The sequence below is a fragment of the Callorhinus ursinus genome, unplaced genomic scaffold (assembly GCF_003265705.2).
Source record: "Callorhinus ursinus isolate GAN/ISIS: 27379988/994484 unplaced genomic scaffold, GSC_fseal_2.0 scaffold3, whole genome shotgun sequence".
In the NCBI taxonomy this organism is placed as follows: Eukaryota; Metazoa; Chordata; class Mammalia; order Carnivora; family Otariidae; genus Callorhinus; species Callorhinus ursinus.
Genome location: NW_027397065.1, coordinates 71,953,259 through 71,976,288, shown reverse-complemented (window position 1 = coordinate 71,976,288; position 23,030 = coordinate 71,953,259). Strand labels below are relative to the sequence as shown.

Below are 23,030 nucleotides of genomic sequence, written 5' to 3'. Positions count from 1 at the left end.
TAAGAAATCAAATGCATATGAAGTTTCTCTAACAGAATAGCAGGAGCCTTTGCTATGCTTCTCGTTAAATTTACTTAAATTCTTCTCTTGAGCAGTATTATTCTTTTGCCTAAGTAATTCAGCCACATGTGTCTATTCAAACTAGAGGGAAACTACATGGCAATTGTCATAACTTAGTAATCCTCTTAAGTAAGAACCAAAGATTTCCCTCATTACAGAAAACAGAATTAATAAATCTCTAATAGCTTCCATGAAAAACGAGCAACCAAAGTTCAGATTGCATTATTGTGGAAAACAAAAATTACTCATAATTTAATTTTTTAATATTTTATATTTAAATCCAATAGTTAAAATACAAAAATTACTCTTAATTCCAACATTCCTCACTTTTCTGTCCTGTATTGTAAAAGTCTGAAATGACATACAGAAATATTCTCTAGTTTTTCTTATAAAAATATCATCGTGATTCATTTTGTTGCTCCTCCAGTCCATCCTGACAATGAAAGCAAACTGAGCATTCCACACTTGTGATACATCGATAATAAATTAGTACAAAAGCTTTCAACAGGACTCACTTTCCATGCTGTATGTAAAAACAACTTAGCATGGAATTCTGGGCCTTTTTCAGTAGTGGTCTAACTTCATCTTATTAGACCAGTCTCTGTGTGTGTGTGTGTGTGTGTGTGTGTGTGTGTGTTTGTGTACATGTTTCATATGCATACTGTGCCATATGCTATACCACTTCCTTGGATTTATCCACATGCAAATTTTATTAAATTTTTACTAGCTCTTCTTGCCCTCAAATGCAGTCGCATCCACAATTCTAGAATACATCAGAATTTTGGAGTTAAGGAAATCTTAGTGACAATTTAACCTAACAAGAATTTGAGGTTTGGAAAGTTTAATTAACTTCTAAGTTCTGCACAATTACTGCATGGAACAATCGGGACTGACCCTTGTAAGTTTCATGTTTAATTGCATGTACAAGTATATTTTATTAAATCTTGCTGCTACTACTTTATTGTTTTAAAACTTCTTTCTTTAAATTCAGAATCAAACCCTAAACTTTACATCCAAGGATTATATATCCTTCCAACTTCATACAATTTTATATCACCTATATATTAAAAGAGGTCTTAACATTGTCTACAATACAAACCTTCTGTAAAACTAAGAAAAAATATGAAAATCTCTTTACATTAGAAACTACCTATTCTCTTTGAATCATGGTGCATGGTAAATATGGTTAAGTCATTACATCACACGAAGGTCGCCAATGCAGTGGATCCTAGAAGACGAGGCAAACAGAACAGTGTGGTCGAAAAGAAAACAATTTCTTTGGCATTCAGAAAGTTAAACCCTCACGAGAACTCGTATGTTTGACCAAGTTGAGGTGTAAAGGCCTAGTTGGTCTCTGCATATGCAAATGCATAATAAGGTAGAAGAACAGGTTAGGAGAGTTCATAGACCCTTAAGGACTTAATAGTAAGAAGTAGTTGGAAGACCACTTTCATAGTGAACTAAATATATGGTGCATGGCCCATCTAAGACAAGGCCTTACTACAAAACAGAGAAATCATTTTTTTTTCCAAAAGAAGTACACGTGTTTGATTTTGTTGAAGTTTCTCTTTCATATACATGTTGCTTTCCAAGTGTAATTTGAAAATAGTTGACACAGTTTTGGTTTGATTATCTTCATTTGACAAAAATTCTGATTATTATAATGGGTTTGCACTTCTGGTTCAGAATCTGATTGACAAGAATAAATAGGCACAAAAATCGAACACCTCAACTTGTCCATGGGTTAAAAAAAAAGGTTATTTTCCAAAGACAAGTGCTAAAATATTTTATGAAGACTAATTAAATAAAACTATGCACATATTTAGGAAGTATTTTTGACAGATTATTGAACTAATTAAAAATAAGCAGGATGGTAAAAAAGATCTAAAGCTTAGTGTATATTTTAAAATGTCAGTGCAATAATGGTGTCTGTTAATCAATGCACATTCAGTTTTTAGAAGGAAGCATTTTTGTTTACAGCTAAGAATAAATGCTTGTAGTAGAGCCTTCATGGCCTTGCAATTGAGTATCTCTGTCTGTGGCTATTCCTCTGCATCTAACAGGATCCAAGGATGGATCTGCATCCGAGGATGAAGCGCTCTGTGAGACCTCGTGAACTGGATGTGCCCTTTATACACTGCCTTAGAAAAAGAATCATAAGGCAATTTCAAGTCCTTAGACACAAACATTTGTCAGTTGAACTTGAAATATCCTGATGTTAGTTTTTAACTATAGTGTGGAAAGTGATGTTAAATGAGGGATGCAGGGGGATGCCCTATGACTAATCTGAGGAGAAATAAGAGGGAAAAAGGAATCAGCAAGTGAACTGTATGGGGCAAAATGAGTATGACCTATGGAACCAGGGGAGAGAGATATCAAAAGAAGAGAAAATAATAGGCTTCCGATAAAAGAAGCTACATTTGAAAAAAATACACTGTGACACACACAAAATGAAAAAAATTAGATCAAGATTTTGGCAATTTCACAGAATAAATGTATTTCTGGTTTAAAAGCAATAGGCATGACTTTTGTGATATCAGGTACTTTTTATATTTTTATTTTTGGCCTATTCTATCTTATCTACTTTGTGTCTCCAGTAAGTCAAAAAATACTCAGACCATCACAATCACTTCTAGAGTCATGTGCAAAGAATAAAGAAAATGATATATATGATTTATGGGCAGTGTTAGTATTCATCATTGTTTATTTTGTTTTATTCTTAGAATTTGAAATTAGCTCAGCATTAGGCACATATATGGGATAATGCAGTGGACAAAGGAATTGTCCCGTATATAGAATGGTATGAATGAGGCTGGTAAGGGGAAGATAGATAATAGAAAATTCTGGACATTGGAAAGATCACATCATCTATTTTGAGACAGAGAAGAAACAGGAAGACAAAGGTATGAATCTGTTTTCTCGAAGTTGAATATAAGAAGGGGGAGTTACATAGTCTCTATTGCCATTTGTTCCAGACTGCTAATGAGCACCTGTTGCTGCTGTTGGATGGTTTGAACCACCCTAAAGGTACTGTCTTCTTTCTACTTCTGTTTTCTTTCTCCTTCTTCTAGAATCCTTTGGTCTGGCTTACAGGCAGGAAGTAATTCACTTTGACTGATACTAAGAAACAGACCATCTAGATAGAAATATTTGTACTTATTCACATACACAGCAAACTATTCAAATTATGATAAATTGTTTATTAGTAGAGACCAATATAATTTTTGACATATTATTGTATTTTTTTTGCCTCACGTAGCACACTCAGTTATTATTTATACATGATGTTAAATTTCAAATGAAGTTTTTAAAATCTTTTAGATGCACACACATAAAATTAAGTCATGTGCAGCTGATTAATAATGAATCAAGTCCACAGATGACATTTTATTTTGAGGCTTGCTATGAATACTGACCTGCATTTAGCTACCTGAATAAATCACATTCCCCATTCTACCCTACTGCCAACATTTGCAATATTATGCCTTTGCACATCATAATTAGTCAAATATTTTTAAATAATCATTATTTTAAACAATCAGCACAGGGAGTTGCTATAAAAATAACTAAATTGCTATCACTTTCTAATTGCTTCTGGATTTATCATATGAAAATTCTTACCTTGCCAACATACTGTGTATCTGTACCTGTGTACTCTTCCAACAAGAAGAACTGATTCCACATCCAGCCACGCTTGGTGCGATGTAACATTTTACCATCTTCTTTTGTCAGATCCACTACCATTTTGCTTGGTAAATCACTATTAGCTTTTTCTTGTAGTGGGATAGCATCAACTGTATGAAACATACAGGTCCAGATGAATAGTGATAGGCAGTAGTAAGTCCTCATTATAAGCAACTTTAGCAGGATGTCAAATTCAATATACTGTCTGATTCCCCTGAGGAGTAGAGGGAGAAAAATGGTTTATTAGGTTTGTGTTTCATTTTCACATAACCTGTAAACTATAAAACTTTTCTAAATGTTATAAAATTTTTATAAATAATATATTATTTATGCATTATTTTTCCGTGTTACATCAGTGAACTATCATTAAAACCTCACATATCACAGGGCTAGGTAAGGAGATACATGTAGCAGAAATAGGAAATTCATGGCTGACTTTAATATCACTGTATTGCGGCATATAAATGAGAATGTATTTGTAATTTAAAATACTAAGTATTTGAAAAAAATTAAGCCCTACAATATACCAAAGATTTTACTGAGTGTTCCTAAACTCTTTAAGACCAATAAAATGAATTATTTATTAATATATACATATATATGAGCTTCTATATTTTAAATAACACTTTTCTGCGCACAGTTTATCTTTTACAATGTTTCTTCTCCTTGTCCTATTTCCCCTCTTCTTCCTTGTTCTTCTGTAACAGGATAAGATGTGCCTTCAAGGCAAATTAAATTATACCAAATGTACTTTGGATTGTGTCTTTCAATACCTAGCACCGTACTATATTGATCCTTTATAATTGATAACTATACTTTTTCTAACAATCTGTTGAATAAGTTACTCAAATTTATTAGAGTCTGAAGAGAGCATGCTGTAAATGGAAACATATTACCTGATCATTAAAAATAACAACACATATTTATTTCCTACAATAATAGGAAAAAGGAGCACACAAACTGGTATGGCAAAATTAGATATGGGGGTCTCCGCTATGGGATAATTTGATCAAGAATTTTGCAACAAACAATATCTCTTGGTTGAGATAGTAAGTTGATTCTTCTTGAGGTTAAAAAAAAATGATAGTTCATTTGGTATTTCAGAATTAATTTTATTTATTAGCAAATTGGTTTTATTTGTGAAACATTTTATTCAGAAGATATGAAATATTAATAATGCTGCTGCTGGTAATGATTTTGGTAAGCAGTTGAAACCCATCAAACTAGGATAGGCAAAAGAAGAATTCATTGGATTATCAAATCAAATTAAGTGTGGAAAGGAAGGAATGAAAGGAGCAAAGAAGCAACTGGGCCTTTCGTGCTCATGAAAACAAGAATCAGGGGCTTGGGTACTTTAGTACTATTCTCTCTCGCTCACTCCTCTCTCCTCTCTTGCTTTCAGCTAAGCCTCCTCAACCTGATGGAATAGAGGAATATATAAAGTTCGGATTTAACATCTTCCAAGCCAGAAAACAACTGATAGTATTTTGTAATTTGAGTCTGAAAAATTATGGGAATGGACTCTAATTTACCTGGCTTAGGCCAGATGCTTAACACTGGACCTTACATCTCTAGAGTCAGTTGTTAACAAGGCATAAAGGTCAAAAACATGCCTCTAGCTTGGCTTTATCCCTTACTATCTGTGTGATTTGGGGATATTTACTCAGTCTCAACTACTTCTTCTTATAAAAGGAGAATAATTAGTATCTGACCTACAAGGTATTGTTATTCACTTTATTTTGAACTCTAATCAATACAAAGTAATAGTTATTTGTATCATAAGGACTTTATTTTATTTAACAGCATATAGCTATAAGAAAACTGAGGTGAGGGGCGCCTGGGTGGCTCAGTCATTAAGCGTCTGCCTTCAGCTCAGGTCATGATCCCAGGGTCCTGGGATCGGGCTCCCTGCTCTGCGGGAAGCCTGCTTCTCCCTCTCCCACTCCCCCTGCTTGTGTTCCTGCTCTCGCTATCTCTCTCTGTCAAATAAATAAATAAAATCTTAAAAAAAAAAGAAAACTGAGGTGTGAAGAATTTAAGTCATTTAAGAGTTTAAGTAATTTGACAAATGTACAGGTAGTAAGTATTTGACACACAGCCTTAAACAGTATGTTTTACAAAACATAAAAGATAATATATGTAAAGAGGTTAATATAGTGCTAGCATTCAAATTTTCAACATGTTAATATCATCATGATCATCATCATCAACCATGGTTGCTTCTATTATAACCATATAGACAATGGTGATTGGCAGATAATAGTATGGATGCTTGCTATGGTCCAGAGCTATTGGCTCTGTCCAGTCCATATGTACTCTGATTTCCATACCCGTTATTTAAAAAACATCTTACTTAACAAAATACACATATATGGTCACAAATCCACACTCTGAAATGAGAGAAATCAAAATCACATTACTTTTTGACTCTGAAATCTCAAGTAAGGGTACTTATCTTTTAGCAAGACTTTATGTGGCTATTCATAACCCTGTAAATTACAGGAAATTGGTAAATTTAACCACAACAGATGTAAAACTCTGAAATAAATACCAGAAAACTACAGTGTCAAAAAGGGCCTGGAAAAAGTGCAATGGCAAAGTACCCTGTAGTGGCCACTGGCTCAGAACATGCCCTGCATTTTGTTGAACAGTGTTGGTGCAGTGGGAAACAAGTAGCCAGAGAATTTCAAGGACAGATGGTGTCTCACTTTGATAAAATACAACAAATTCCTTAGCTGACCACCCTGGTCATCTGTTTTTTCCCCACTGGGAGATCTCTTTTGACCATCATCCTTACTGACCACTCTTACAAGAGAAATTGGAGAGCATTCTTCATTTCCTGTGGTCTGTTATTACTCTGATGCCCATTTTGGGTGGAATATAAGCCGTTAAGCAGAAAAAATCCAGTTGTATTAGATGGAGCCAGAGACTTAGGCAGAGGCCAGGATCCTGCAGGTCTTTGTGAGCTGGAGTAAAAAATTTGCATTCATTTTCAGTGCAATGGAAATCAGTTGGAAAAGTTTAACACGAAATGTTTAGAAAAGATCAACTTGACTGCAGAGTGGGAAATAGTTGGAGGATAGGCAAGAAATCTGGTTAAGGAGGGGGCTCAGTTAGAGTCTATTTCTCTAGTCAAGAAAGAGATGGCCAGGGCATATAGAGAAGTGGTTTTTGTTGGACACCGATACTGTGGTCAAGTTATCTTTCATTCTTTAATATGCACACACACACATGCACATACATTGCGTGCACTACAGTTTCTGCATGCTTTTGCCTCTAAAGGCCTGCACCTGCAACTCTCTTTGGAGGACTTCCCTTGGCTACTTGGAACCATTTTGCTCACATGCACAGGGGGCCTAAAGTGCCTACAAGTTTACATTCATCTCCCATGAAATCCCTGAGCCGTTGTCTAACAGGTGCAGAGGTGTGGAAATTCACACTTTATTTCATCCCATAGTTCCCCTACAAAATTATGCTAAGGCTGGAACTTCAAAATCACACCCTATTTGGATTCTTCTTTCTGTACTGCTTTCCCATGCTCCCTCTCACTTCCTGACCTGGAAACAATTTATTAACTCAATCACTCGCGTATAAATCCTCACCTCAGGATCCACTTCTTAGGTCTCAGGACCTAAGATGTGAATATAATCCACATAGTGACATATCAAGAAGAGTAGATACTACCTTCTCATGTATTAATTACGGAAGGTGCCAAAAAAGACAACTAAAATATAACTTTTAGATTGTTAGTTTGTGAACGGAGTAGATTATTGTGCCCTTCTGGGGAGTGTTGCTTATAGCAGAGAAAAGATGATCTATTGGAAAAATGAAGAATCAAGTTTTTTTTCTTATTTGTGGTCACTTTTATTCTGCTACTACTGAAAACATTTCTGCTATTAGTCGTAGGAAGCAACATGATTCACTGTCCTATTAATCTGATTTAATTTAATTTATATACTTATGACAACTCTTTAAAAGGGGTTCTTCTATAATCCCTCATATTATGACAAGGAAGCTGAGGCACAGAGAGCTTGAATGACTTGCCCAAGTTTAGGTAAGTAGACACAGGAGAACTGAGAATTAAGTTCAGGTACGTCCTGGCATTGGGCTCCACTTCATCTGTAAGGCTGGCAACCAGCATTTATTCTAACTTAACATTCTGTGTTCTAGACACTATTCTGAGTCTTTTTTTCAAGCACTGTTTCTTTGACTCCCATCACAGAAATGCTACAAGGAAGGTATGAAAACATTAGACAAAGAGTAAGCTGAGGGCTGAGGCTTTGCTTGTTGAAGTAACCTATTAATATCACAAGGTGGTAGGCACCAATGGGGAAGGTGGAAGGCATCCAGGATTTCAATTCTGTTGGACTGATGTCAATGCTTCTGATATTAATTGTACTGCTGCTAAGTAATGTTGCTCCATATGCACCCACCTGGGGCCTCCTTCACATGCTCTAAGCGCTTGCCCAATTTAGGATCTTTATTCACAATCTAACCTGGTACAGTCTTACTTGGTTCATCCAGAGCCATCTCCCATTTCATTATTTTCAGTCAGTCTCTCTATCATATTCTGCTTTCTTGCAGAGTCTTCCATAACAACTTTTTCAAAAACAGCTTATCCTATTTTGGTTTCTATTGATTTCTTTCATACCATCCATTTATTTACTACAAATTGTTTACCATGATTTTAATGATGTCTTTCATATAGTGGATTATATGTTTATTGACTGTTTCCTCTAGTTATGGTGTAACTTGTATGGTAGTGGGTTATTTGTAAATCACTGTGCTCTGCGTAAGATAGTTATTGATAAACAGTAGGTACTTAATATGTATTTATAAAATTAATTGACTCATGCTTAAATAGATAATCCTCAACTTGAGTCTGAGATCACAAATGAGATTGACTTAATAGTCCATTGCATAGGGGGCGGAGCAAGATGGTGAAGGAGTAGGAGACCTGGATTTCATCTGGTCTCAGGAATTCAGCTGAATAGGGATCAAACCATTCTGAACATCTACAAACTCAACAGGAGATCGAAGAAGAGAGTAGCAACAACTCTCTGAACAGAGAAGCGACCACTTACTGGAAGGTAGGACGTGCGGAGACGTGAATCGGAGGCGAGATTCGGGAGGATAGATGGCGGGGGAGGGGGCCTCCGCCAGCGCTTCTAGCAAGTGCTAGAGCCGCGGAGCACAAAATCGGAACTTTTAGAAGTTGGCTCCGCTGAGGGACGTCGCTCCAGTGGCTAAGCGGGGGTGGAACCCTCGTGGGACAGTGTGGTCTCAGGACCCTCGGGGTCACAGAAAGACCGGGGTTGCCTGAGTGCATCAGAGCTCCAGGGTATCAGAGCAGGTTAGCTGGCTGCAGAGACAGAGCCGAGGCGTGGGCTCTCAGCTCAGGGTGGCCATAAACTGTGATCGGCGACACAGTTGGGCCACTGTTCCTCCAGCAGGGACCCAACAAGCGGCAGATCTGAGGAGACTCCCCTTCCTACCCCAGGAGGAGCGGCACGGGAGCGCATCGCAGGGATCTGCTGGATTTGGAGACTCCACACAGGGTCGGGAGCCAGAGATAGAAAGGCTGAGTCACAGGCCGGGTGAGCACGGAGTGCGGCCAGAGACTGGGGAGACGGGAGTGACCGACTGCTTTTCTCTGGGGGTGCACTGAGGAGTGGGGCCCCGAGTTCTCGGCTCCTCCGGGACAGAGATTGGGAGGCCACCATTTTCACTCTGGTCCTCCAAAGCTGCACCGAGAGCTTGCAGGGAACAAAAGCTCCCAAGAGCAAACCCGAGCAGATTGCTTAGCCTGGACTGGCAAGGGCGGGGCAATTCCGCCTCCGGCAAAGACATTTGGGAACCATGGCAACAGGCCCCTCCCCCAGAAGGTCAGCACAAACAGCCAGCTAGCCAAGACCAAGTTTACCGATCAAGGAGAACGGGGGAACTCCAGCACTAGGGGAATACTGCACATAGAATTCATGGCTTTTTTACCATGATTCATTAGTTTTTCAAAGTTAATTTTTTAACTTTTTTTTTGAATTTTTCTTTTTCCCTTTTTCAACCAACATCTTATCAATCCCTTTTTTAAAAAAAATATTTTTCATTTTTAGAGTCATATTTTATCCCTTCATAGTAGTTACCCTTATTTTTGACATATATATATAAGTTGTTCTCTCTTTAAAATTTTGAGATACAGTTTCTTCTGACAGATCAAAATATACCCTAAATCACTAGTGTATGGCTTTGTTCTAGTCTCCTGCCTGATCACATTCTCTCCCTTTTTTTCTTTTCTTTTTTTTAATCTTCCTCTTTCTTTTTTCAAACGACTTCTTATCTTATTAATTCCTTTTATAAAATCTTCTATAATTTTCATCTTTACAGTCACCTTCCATCCCTTCATTGTATCAACCCTTATTTTGTACATATATAAGTCTTTCTTCTTTTAAAATTTTAGGAGGCACTTTCTTCTAACAGACCAAAATACGCCCAAAATCTAGTGTGTGGCACTGATCTATGCACTAGCCTGATCATATTTGATCATATTCTGTTTTTTTTTTGTTTTGCTCTGTTTTTGTTTGTTTTTATCTTTTTCTTCTTTTTTTTTTTCTCTTTCTTTTTTCTTTCTTTCCCTTTCTTTTCCCCTGGTTTCAGGTCTTTTCTGATTTGTATAGAGTATATTTGCTGGGCACAGTGTTAACCTGTTAGCATTTTGTTCTGTCATTCACCTATTCTCCTCTGGACAAATAATAAAATAAGCAAAAAGAATAAGAGGTAGTACCGTCTGCCAAGGACCTACTCAATACAGTTATTAGTACAATGTCGGACCTAGAGTTCAGAATCATGACTTTAAAGTTACTAGCTGGGCTTGAAAAAACCGTGGAAGTTATTAGAGAAACCCTTTCTGGAGAAATAAAAGAACTAAAATCTAACCAAGTCGAAATCAAAAAGGCTATTAATGAGGTGTAATCAAAAATGGGGGCTCTAACTGCTAGGATAAATGAGGCAGAAGAGAGAATCAGCGATATAGAAGACCAAATGATGGAAAATAAAGAGGCTGAGAAAAAGAGAGATAAACAACTACAGGATCACGAGGGCAGAATTCGAGAGATAAGCGATACAATAAGACCAAACAGTGGGATGCCAGAAGAAGAAGAAAGAGAGAGAGGGGCAGAAGGTATATTGGAGCAAATTATAGCAGAGAACTTCCCTAACATGGGGAAGGAAACAGGCATCAAAATCCAGGAGACACAGAGAACCCCTCTCAAAATCAATAAAAGTAGGACAACACCCTGATATCTAATAGTAAAACTTACGAGTCTCAGAGACAAAGAGAAAATCCTGAAAGTAGCTTGGGAGAAGAGATATGTAACCTACAATGGTAGAAACATTAGATGGCAACAGACATATCCACAGAGACCTGGCAGGCCAGAAAGGACTGGCATGATATCTTCAGAGCACTAAACGAGAAAAATATGCAGCCAAGAATACTATACCAGCTAGGCTGTCACTGAAAGCAGAAGGAGAGATAAAAAGCTTCCAGGACAAAAATAAAAAATAAAAAAATAAAAAAATAAAGCAATTTGCAAACACAAAAACAGCCCTACAAGAAATATTGAAAAGGGTCCTCTAAGCAAAGAGAGAGCCTAAAAGCAGCATAGATCAGAAAGGAACACAGACAATATACAGTAACAGTCACCTTACAGGCAATACAATGGCACTAAATTCATATCTTTTGATAGTTACCCTGAATGTAAATGGGCTAAATGCCCCAATCAAAAGACACAGGCTATCAGATTGGATTAAAAAACAAGACCCATCAATATGCTGTCTGCAAGAGACTCATTTTAGACCCAAAGACACTCCCAGATTGAAATTGAGGGGGTGGAAAACCATTTACCATGCTAATGGACACCAAAAGAAAGCTGGGGTGGCAATCCTTATATCAGACAAATTAGATTTTAAAACAAAGACCATAATAAGAGATGAAGAAGGACACTATATCCTACTTAAAGGGTCTATCCAACAAGAAGATCTAACAATTATAAATATCTATGCCCCAAACATGGGAGCAGCCAATTATATAAGGAAATTAATAACAAAAGCAAAGAAACACATTGACAACAATAGAATAATAGTGGGGGACTTTAACACCCCCCTGACTGAAATGGACAGATCATCTAAGCAAAAGATCAGTAAGGAAATAAAGACTTTAAATGAAACACTGGACCAAATGGACTTCACAGACATATTCAGAACCTTCCACCCCAAAGCAATGGGATACACATTCTTCTCTAGTGCCCATGGAACATTCTCCAGAATTGATCACATCCTAGGTCACAAATCAGGTCTCAACTGGTACCAAAAGATTGGGATTATTCCCTGCATATTTTCAGACCACAATGCTTTGAAACTAGAACTCAATCATAAGAGGAAAGTTGGAAAGAACTCAAATACATGGAGGCTAAAGAGCATCCTACTAAAGAAAGAATGGGTCAACCAGGAAATTAAAGAAGAATTAAAAAAAATCATGGAAAGCAATGAAAATGAAAACACAACTGTTCAAAATCTTTGGGATACAGCAAAGGCAGTCCTAAGAGGAAAGTATATAGCAATACAAGCCTTTCTCAAGAAACAAGAAAGGTCTCAAATACACAACCTAAACCTACACCTAAAAGAGCTAGAGAAAAAACAGCAAATAAAGCCTCAGCCCAGCAGGAGAAGAGAAATAATAAAGATCAGAGCAGAAATCAATGAACTAGAAACCAAAAGAACAGTAGAACAGATCAACAAAACTAGGAGCTGGTTCTTTGAAAGAATTAACAAGATTGATCAACCCCTGGTCAGACTTATCAAAAAGAAAAGAGAAATGACCCAAATCAACAAAATCATGAATGAAAGAGGAGAGATCACAACCAACACCAAAGAAATACAAACAATTAAAAGAACATATTATGAGCAACTCTATGCCAGCAAATTAGATAACCTGGAAGAAATGGATGCATTCCTAGAGATGTATCCACTACCAAAACTGAACCAGGAAGAAATAGAAAACCTGAACAGACCTATAACCACTAAGGAAATTGAAGCAGTCATCAAAAATCTCCCAAAAAACAAAAGCCCAGGGTCAGATGGCTTCCCAGGGGAATTCTCCCAAACATTTAAAGAAGAATTAATACCTATTCTCCTGAAACTGTCCCCAAAAATAGAAATGGAAGGAAAACTTCCAAACTCATTTTATGAGGCCACCATTACCTTGATCCCAAAACCAGACAAAGACCCCATCAAAAAGGAGAATTACAGACCAATATCCTTGATGAACATGGATGCAAAAATTCTCACCAAAATGGTAGCCAATAGGATCCAATAGTACATTAAAAGGATTATTCACCACAACCAACTGTGTTTTATCCTGGGCTGCAAGGTTGGTTCAACATCCGCAAATCAATCAACGTGATACAATACATTAACAAAGGAAAGAACAAGAATCATATGATCCTCTCAATAGATGCAGAAAAAGCATTTGACAAAGTACAGCATCCTTTCTGGATCAAAACTCTTCAGAGTATAGGGTTAGAGGGTACATACCTCAATATCATAAAAGCCATCTATGAAAAACCTACAGTGAATATCATTCTCAATGGGGAAAAGCTGAGAGTTTTTCCCCTAAGGTCAGGAACATGGCAGGGATGTCCACTCTCACCACTGCTATTCAACATAGTATTAGCAGTGCTAGCTACAGCAATCAGACAACAACAACAAAAAAAATCAAAGGCACCCAAATCGGCAAAGAGGAAGTCAAACTCTCACTCTTTGCACATGATATGATACTGTATGTGGAAAACCCAAAAGCCTCCACCCCAAAACTGCTAGAACTCATACAGGAATTCAGTAAAGTAGCAGGATATAAAATCAATGCACAGAAATCAGTGGCATTTCTATACACCAACAACAAGACAGAAGAGAGACAAATCAAGGAGTCGATCCCATTTACAATTGCACCCAAAACCATAAGATACCTAGGAACAAATCACACCAAAGAAGCAAAGGATCTGTACTCAGAAAACTATAAAATACTCATGAAAGAAATTGAAGAAGACACAAAGAAATGGAAAAACATTCCATGCTCATGGACTGGAAGAACAAACATTGTGAAGATGTCAATGCTACCTAGAGCAATCTACACATTCAATGCAATCCCCATCAAAATACCATCCACTTTTTTCAAAGAAATGGAATATAATCCTAAAATTTGTATGGAACCAGAAGAGACCCCGAATAGCCAGAGGAATATTGAAAAAGAAAAGCAAAGCTGTGGCATCACAATTCCGGACTTCAAGCTCTATTACAAAGCTGTCATCATCAAGACAATATGGTACTGGCACAGAAACAAACACATAGATCAATGGAACAGAATAGAGAGCCCAGAAATGGACCCTCAACTCTATGGTCAACTAATCTTTGACAAAGCAGGAAAGAATGTCCAATGGAAATAAATAGTCTCTTCAACAAATGGTGTTGGGAAAATTGGACAGCCACATGCAGAGGAATGAAACTGGACCATTTCCTTACACCACACACAAAGATCTGAACGTGAGACATGAGTCCATCAAAATCCTAAAGGAGAACACAGGTAGCAACCTCTTTGACCTCAGCCGCAGCAACTTCTTCCTAGAAACATTGCCAAAGGCAAGGGAAGCAAGGGGAAAAATGAACTATTGGGATTTCATCAAGTTAAAAAGCTTTTGCACAGCAAAAGAAACAGTCCACAAAACCAAAAGACAACCGACAGAATGGGAAAAAATAATTGCAAATGACATATCAGATAAAGGGCTAGTATCCAAAATCTATAAAGAACTTATCAAACTCAACACCCAAAGAACAAATGATCCAATCAAGAAATGGGCAGAAGACATGAACAGACATTTTTCCAAAGAAGACATCCAAATGGCCAACTGACACATGAAAAAGTGCTCCACATCACTCGGCATCAAGGAAATTCAAATCAAAACACACAGGGTTGGTAAAACAGTACAGGGTTGGTATAAATTGTAGGCTGTTTGAACTTGAATCCCTTTCACTAAATACATTCTTTATTTTCCTCATAATTCTTGGCATAATTCTTTCACATTTAGGAAATATTAGTATACCCCTCCTGTGGCCAATTTAACACCAGTACATTCCTCTGCTCTTAGACAAAAGTACACATTATAAAACGTTTTTTATTGCATTTTGTTTTAAACAGTTAGCAAGCTCTTATCTCATGGTGTTTATTAAAAGTTCTTCCCATCCTTTATTCATTCAGCAGCAACAAGCTGATTACTAAATTTTCTATGCTTAATTATCTCGATCAGCCTTAAATGTTCTGCATTTTAATCATATTTTTGTTGATAAATAAATACCATCAGATGCATTATAAAGTACAATATTTTAAATTTGCTTTAACTTTGATTTTGTAATCAGGGAGTTCACTTGAATCTTAACTTTAAAAACTGAAAATTGTTTTATTATTATTCTCTTGTTCCCATAATTATATTTCAATTGCATTTGAGAAAAATGGCTGTTGGCTATTTGTGAATCAAAAAATGTGCATTGTTATAATTAAGTAGGATGTTCAGCATATAAAATCCACATCTAAACTTAAATTATATCATTATTTCTTATCCCTATACTGTAAACTCAGATAAACTACTTTAAAAATTCCAATCTTGTTTTTCATTTTCTCAGATGAAATGTAACACAATTGTATGTGATTAATTGTAGTATCTTATTATACTATTTGTAAACAACAAAGTACTCCCACATACATTAACTTATTTATCTTTTTAAAAAATGTGGATATGGTCATATAATTTAAATCTTTTTCCAGGTAAGATATATGGGGATTGGAAGAGATGGAGAAAGCTGTTTTGATTACCCAATTATTTTATGGCTTGGGCAAAAGTGATATTCGTATTATTTGATTCCTTGGCCAGTGATCATTCCAACATACTATTGTGGGTTTTTTTTTATATCAGTCGGAGAGACAAGTCTGAAATCTCAAGTAAATGACACATACATAAAGAACAAATTCTATAAATTTGAATAGACATTAAAATTATGAGTCTTACCTAATCAAGGAACTATTTAGGGATATATGTTTTAACATATCTGTTTTCATAGTAATTGATGATTCTTATATTTATCATATAAATATATGTGTGCATACATATGAATATATGTAATTGATTATTTGTTATGTTTATTCAATATATATATTTAAGGTCTCTAAAATCATTTATGAATTTTTTTCAGCAACTTCATATTGTTATGGTCACATTGCAATTTGGGATTTTACTCTTACCTCAATAAATGTTATACAATGATCTGAAGAAAAACAGAAAATGATGGAAGAAATATGAGCTGCCACCTTTGTATAAAGATTTCTGAATAGTTAGAATAAGTGAACTCTCAGCTTTTAGTATTTAGCTTTAGGTCATTAGAAACCTGGCAGGATAGACTGGTACCAGAAGAGAAGCTCTTGAATCAGGTTTTGCCAGTGTCCTATCAAAAGAACAATAATAACATTGTTCATAATAGAATATAAAGACATATATAAAATATATAGAATTATATAATATAAAAGATGTAAACAACCTATTTCCAGAATCTGAGAAAAATAATCACAATCTGTAAGGGTAGCGAAGCTAGATTAGGAAAATAAATAATTGATGACTCTCTATGATATATGAAAAATCCAACAACTTTCAATGAAAAAGAAATAGAGAAGCAAGTTTTTCCCAGTATTGGTTCCCTGAATGGGGATGAAAAGAATCAAAACTTTTGTATAATCCTCTTCTACAAAGATACCCCCTTTGGAGTTTGCCTCAATATATTATATCTATTCAATATATCCACCCCCTGTAATATAATAAGATAGGGGAGGAAAGGAGACAATTTATGGGGTGCTATTTTGTATATTAATTTGGATATATGCCTTACAAGTATATCATTTTAGTTAGTGTCAGAGATGGAAAAACCGACTGAAGCAAGAGCTGTCCATGTTCAGGACTTAAGAATGTTGGCTAATGAGGTATTAGTGGCATCGGAGGGCAGGTAGGATTTGATAGTATTATAAACAAATAGTAACATTTTTAGTCAATGTGTTCTTAAATACTAGAAACTAGATTAAAAATTTAAAAGTTGGTATGGGAAAATGACATAATATACAGCATGAAATTGGGCTGTACTAAAGCCTGTGGGAATGCACACCATCCTATCACACAAGCACATGCAATAACACTTTCACCTGAGGGTAAAAACACAAACAAAACAAAACAAAACAAAAACACCTCACAAAGCACAATAGAGTCCGTGAAAATGTAGGAAGTCAGATGCAGAGAGGGCTTTAAATGAGAAAGAGCAATTAAGCTACTATAGTATAGAAGATATGGAAAGAATCTCAACACCTCTCACAATCAGGTGAATTTCTTAAATACCTGACAAAAGGTGGAAAAAAAGACAACAAATTTATGTATCAATGAGTGAATAACATTGGTATATAAGAAAAATTCTTCAAAACTAGTGACAAAGTGGTAGACTTATATAAGTATTTAAAAAGAAGTGTAAATGAATTATGGACATGTATCCATTCATTGTCTAAACAAATTGATAAAAATCATGCTATTTGCAAAGACTGTTCTAGGCACTGAGGACACAACAATGAATTAAAGTGCCTTACCTTGTAGAAATGGTAGCAGAAGACAAATTATCATCAACAACAAACAGGTAAGCTGGCAGGTAATTTCAAAACTTACCATAAATTTACACGGATCATGACAGCATGGTTTTGGCAAAAGGGTAGACATGTACATCGACTGAATAGAATAGAGAGAATTCGATCCACAAAAATTTAGTGAACTAATATTTGATAACAGGGCAAAGGCAATTCAATGGAGAAAAGATAATTTTCTCAACAAATTTTGCTGGAACAGCTGGACATCCACATGCAAATATTTTCAAATGAATCTAGATACAAAATGTATATCTTACACACAGATTAACTCAAAATGGTTTTAATTAAAAAACTGATGTGGATGTGGAACAACAGGAATTCTCTTTCATTGCTAATGGGAATACACTGTGATTCAGGCACGCTGAAAGACTATTTGGAAGTCTTTTACAAAGCTAAACATAGTAGGTATATCTCTAATTGAAAAATAATGTCCATACAAAAACTCATATTAATGCTTATAAAATTTTTATTCATAATCTCCAAAAACCAGGGGGGTGGGAGGGTGGAGATTAGTAAATTGTAGTGTAAGCCCTGGCAGTTGGGTTTCCTTTCTTTCTCTCTTTCTCCTTTTTTTTTTTCTTTTGTAACGAAATTGTGTGACTATCCACTGCAACTATGGTAATCTCAAATAAACACATTGCCAGTCGCATAAGTAGATAAAGAACAGGATTCCCCCTCACCATCCTCTGAGGATCCTTTGTTTTAGAGATGTTTGATTTAGATGACTGATCACTTAGGCTGCTTGTTTTTCTCTTCACCAGTGTTAAATTCCTGATCTTATGTTTTAAACTCACCAATAAATGGTGAACCTGAGAAACCCTGGGCTCTCACTGTCAACCACAATAAATGCAGAACCTCAGGGCTCCCCCCCCCCAACTCTCTTCCTTTCCATGCACATTTGCCTCCGCCCCCAGGACCTCATTTGTGCCCCAGGTGCTCCTTGTGCATTCCAGGATCTGTGAGTACTAAACCTTTTTTTTCCCCCCAAAGTTTCCAGATGGTTATTGCTGAGGGTGCCTTTTAATCATAAGAATCATAGGGCCTGGTCAGTTTACGGTATTGGTACGGATAGGTTGAGAACGGTACAAAACATAGGTGACTGGATAAACAAATTGTGGAATATTCATTTAATAGAATATTATCAGAGATAAAATGAAATGAACTAGTATCAAAAAAAAAAAAAAAAGGAAACAAATAAGTAGTGCTAAGTGAGAGAATCCAGCCTGAAAAGGCTACATATGTATTGATTCAAACTATGTATATGATATTTTGGAATAGGCAAAGCTATAAAGACAGTATAAAGGTCAGTGGTTGCCAGTGGTTTGGTTTGGGGGTAGGTAGGGGTATAGGGATAAATTGGTGAACAAAGAGAAACTTTTGAGCAGTGAATTCTGTGTGATATGCATTTGTCAAAACCCACACATCTTCACAACACAGAGTGAACCATAATGGATACAAATAAGAATAATTCACTTTGGAGTTGGGCTCTGGAGGAATGGAGCTCCAAGAAGGAAGGCCGACTGTGGCAAGAGAATCTAACTTACCACAGATATTTGAGAATCTAACTTACCACAGATACTTGAGAATCTAACTTACCACAGATATTTGAGAATCTAACTTACCACAGATATTTGAGAATCTAACTTACCACAGATATTTGAGAATCTAACTTACCACAGATACTTGAGAATCTAACTTACCACAGATACTTGAGAATCTAACTTACCACAGATACTTGAGAATCTAACTTACCACAGATATTTGAGAATCTAACTTACCACAGATATTTGAAACAACTTCATTGCGGGGGGGGGAGGAGGTGTGCTGACTTGAATAATTCTGGAAGTGAGTGGAGTCTCTAAGACTAAATGGAAAGGGATTGCACACATGCACTGCCTTCTAGTAAACAAAATTGTGTCTCCTGAGGATGTAGGTTGACAATTCTCATGCTGCTATACATGGGTACTGAAACTGAGCAATTAAGTAAATAGATGACAGATATTGGAAGTCAGGTTTCTTACTGTGATGGTGGGAATTTACAGATAAAGAAAGGGAGGAGAACAGTACAATTCATGTGGTGATGGATTAGAGTTGGTGGAGACATTAATGAAAACTCATATACTTTGATATATTTATGCATGGCTACATGCATAAATAATTACATATGTAATTATTTAATTACATATATGTGCATATATACAAGTTAGTATGCACACACATATATTCTTTGTTCTATCAGCTGAGATGGCCTAGCAGCAATGCCACCCAGTACCATAAACTCACCTAGCACCCAGATCTTGATTTCTAATATAATTTTCCAATTAAAGGAACCAGGGCTCCTTGGAGGGAATAGCTGATTTTAGGACTGGAGCAGGAAACATACAAGATGAGCCAGGAGCATCTTGCAAGGTCAGAAAGTAAAGGAGGGCTTAACAAACACACAAACACACACATTACATTGACAGGGATATGTCAAAGGCTCACAGAACAAAAAAACTCTCAATGGCCAAAACTGGATTAATTTGAGCAAGAAACTGAAGTATTGCATTATAATTGCATGGGTAATATAAATATCCACTAATTTAGATTGATATAAATAAATGATTCAATCAATACATCATTGAGGAAGAGAAGAGAAATCTCCCTTAGGTGTGCATTCCAAATAATTTATATAGAAACTTCCCTCAAGCAAGAAGATACTATACTCCTACTTTATAAGTGTGTGATGTACATAGTAACTTCTTTCCAAAGAGTATAGCATAAAAATTGGAAGAAACAAGTATTTTTATTTTATTTTATTTATTATTATTATTAACTTTTTAAGTTTAGAAACCTGAAAAATACTATCTCAGCCAGGTGATCAAAGTCAGTATCAACAATATTAAATCAAGCTGATATTAAGTATCTTTGGTATGGTATCATGAAAATGGCACTTCACCTCCGTGGTCTCCTCCAAGTCAAACCCAGGCTCATCAGAGAAGAACATCAGATTCCAAAAGAGGGGCACCCACAAAATACCTGGCCAGTACTCCCCAAAACAATCTAGGTCATTAAAAGTGAAAGAAACCTGAGAAACTGTCTTTGCCAAGAGAAGCCTAAGAAGACATGACTACTTAATGAAATGTGATATCCTGGATGGAATTCTGAAACAGAAAAAAATATTAGATACAAACAAAGGAAATCTGAATAAACTATGGACTTCGGTTAATAACAATATATCCAAATAGATTCATTAATTTTAAAAAATATATTATGCTAATATCATATGTTAATAATAAACTAGGTAAAGCATATATTGGAACATTATGTTCTGTGTTCTTAATTTTTCTGTGAATCTAAAACTATTCTAAAAATAAAATCTATTTAAGAAAAATAAAGTAAGTTTAATGGATAGAGAGGATAAATTATGTGTGTTGGGGGAGTTACTGTTATTTCTGATAATATGGTCAAAGAGGGGGAGTCTCGATTATGGTGATATTTGAGCAGAAACCTGAAGGAACTTAAGGAGAGAGTTATGAGGATTTCGGTGAGAACGGTGTTCCAAAAAAGGGACTAACAAAATGCAGACACTTAGCATGGAAAGGGTGGGGGGAGGAAAGCATGTTCACACTAGAAGCCTTTAAGTCATAGAAAGGACTAAGTGTATCTACAGCTGAGTGTATAAGGGGATAGTTACAGATGACGAGCTTTGAGAGGCAGCAGACTTCTAGAGTCTTACAAGCCATGATAAGGAATTTTAACCTTCATAACATTGAAATCACATGAGGATTTGTGGCAGAGGAGAATCCTGACATAACTTAATGTTAAATGGGTAACTCTGACTGGCATATGAAAAATGGATACAAGGCAAGAAAGGAGACAGAGAAAATGGTGAGGTGATTAACAATCCTGATAAGAGAATGTTCTCATTGGGATGAAATTAATGGAAGTGGAAGAGGTAGGAATGAATCCAAGGCTTTGGCTTGAACATCAGATTAGAGCTGCCATTTGCTGATGAGAGGTGTTGGAGAAATTCAGGTTGTATTTGGGAGTGGGAAACAAGGTTTTGGTTTAAAACATGCCTCATTCAATATCCAAGTGGAGATAACGCATATGCATTTGGACATTCAAGTCTGGAATTTAAGGAATTGTCAGGACTGACAGAATATTGAATTTCATCAATATATTCCATGGTTATTAAAGGTCTGAGAATGGTTAAAATTCCACATGAAATACAAAAATAAGAATACGGTCTTGGGGTGCTTGGCTGCCTCAGTTAGTGAAGCACACAAGTCTTGATCTCAGGTTGTGAGTCTGAGCCCCATGTTGGATGTAGAGATTACTTAAAAAAAAAAAATCAAAAAAATAGTTTCAGTTTCAATGGAAAATTAGAAAATGCAGATTTTATAATTAAAGTTACAATTATAAAACTTATAATTAAGGTTGAAGGTTACATGGCCTAATATTTGACAATGAAAGCTAAAACTGAATAAAAAAACAAGAGTAGTATTCAGTGCTGTTAAGGGGTAGCAGGATGGGCATAGTTCTAGGTATAAAAAAAAGAATACTATTAATGATGAGAGTAAAATGCATAAAATTTTGTTGAAAATAATTTGTCAATAAGCATCAAAGCCTTAAAATGGTTTACAGTGTTTGACTAAGTAATTCAAATTCTAGGAAAGTTTCTTAAGAAATTAGGCATTTGAAAGAGAGGTTTGGGTATAAGCATGTTTTACAAAATATTGTTTATTATTAGATGTACTGGATGTTTTTTGTTTGCACCTTCAGACCTTCTCTCAGTTCTTACTTTGCTCAGTACAGCAGGAGATATATTTCTAGGAACTGTATCGGTGGGCTCACTGGTCCTTGTTTGTATTTAGTCGGTGTGAGACGTAGGCAGGAGATGAAGGGTAGAAGAAGGGAAATAGGTTCCTCCACACTGCACCCTTAAGATTTGGTTGCTTTTCTCTACAAGGAGCCACAGCTCCTTTCAGATAGCTGGTGCTCTGTTAGAATAACCAGTACTCTCTCTGAAGTAGTGTCTCTCCCGCACCATGCTCCTTTAGGGCCAGGAGGGATAACAGGTTTATGCTATTGTGAATTCCTGCTATAACACTATCCCTAATTAGTTCCTTTAACCCCGCTCACAGCCTCTGTTAAACCTTTCCCAATCACTGAGTACATCATCTGTTTCCTGAAAACATCTTAACAGAAACATTGGAGAAAAGTTGGAAATGAGCTAAATGTCCAGGAGTAGGGGAAGGATAGGTAAATCATGCAACTTGCCTGTAATATAATAATATCATGAAGTCATCAGAAAAATCTACATACTAATTCTTTTACCAAGTGTACACAAAATGCCTACTCTTCTACACATTTTTCTAGATGAACAGAAGAGCAGATTCCTTGAGGAGTTTACATTCCAGGAATATAGTCTGTACATATATAACAGGAGATATTTATGACACACCTCTGAAGAGATCACTGACAATAGAAGCATTTTTTTCTTCTCTGTATCTATGAATCTCTTTCTACT

General features: G+C 36.1%; 1 protein-coding gene across 1 annotated transcript in view; it reads right to left on the bottom strand.

The window, feature by feature from the left end:
- The window catches only part of CDH9 (cadherin 9), a 138,754-nt gene that overhangs the window by 78,798 nt on the left and 36,926 nt on the right, over positions 1 to 23,030 (bottom strand). Inside the window, exon 2 of the mRNA XM_025866674.2 lies at positions 3,682 to 3,958. Coding sequence (XP_025722459.1) covers positions 3,682 to 3,909 — 228 coding nt within the window. The 5' untranslated portion in view covers positions 3,910 to 3,958. The remainder of the gene's footprint in view (positions 1 to 3,681; positions 3,959 to 23,030) is intronic.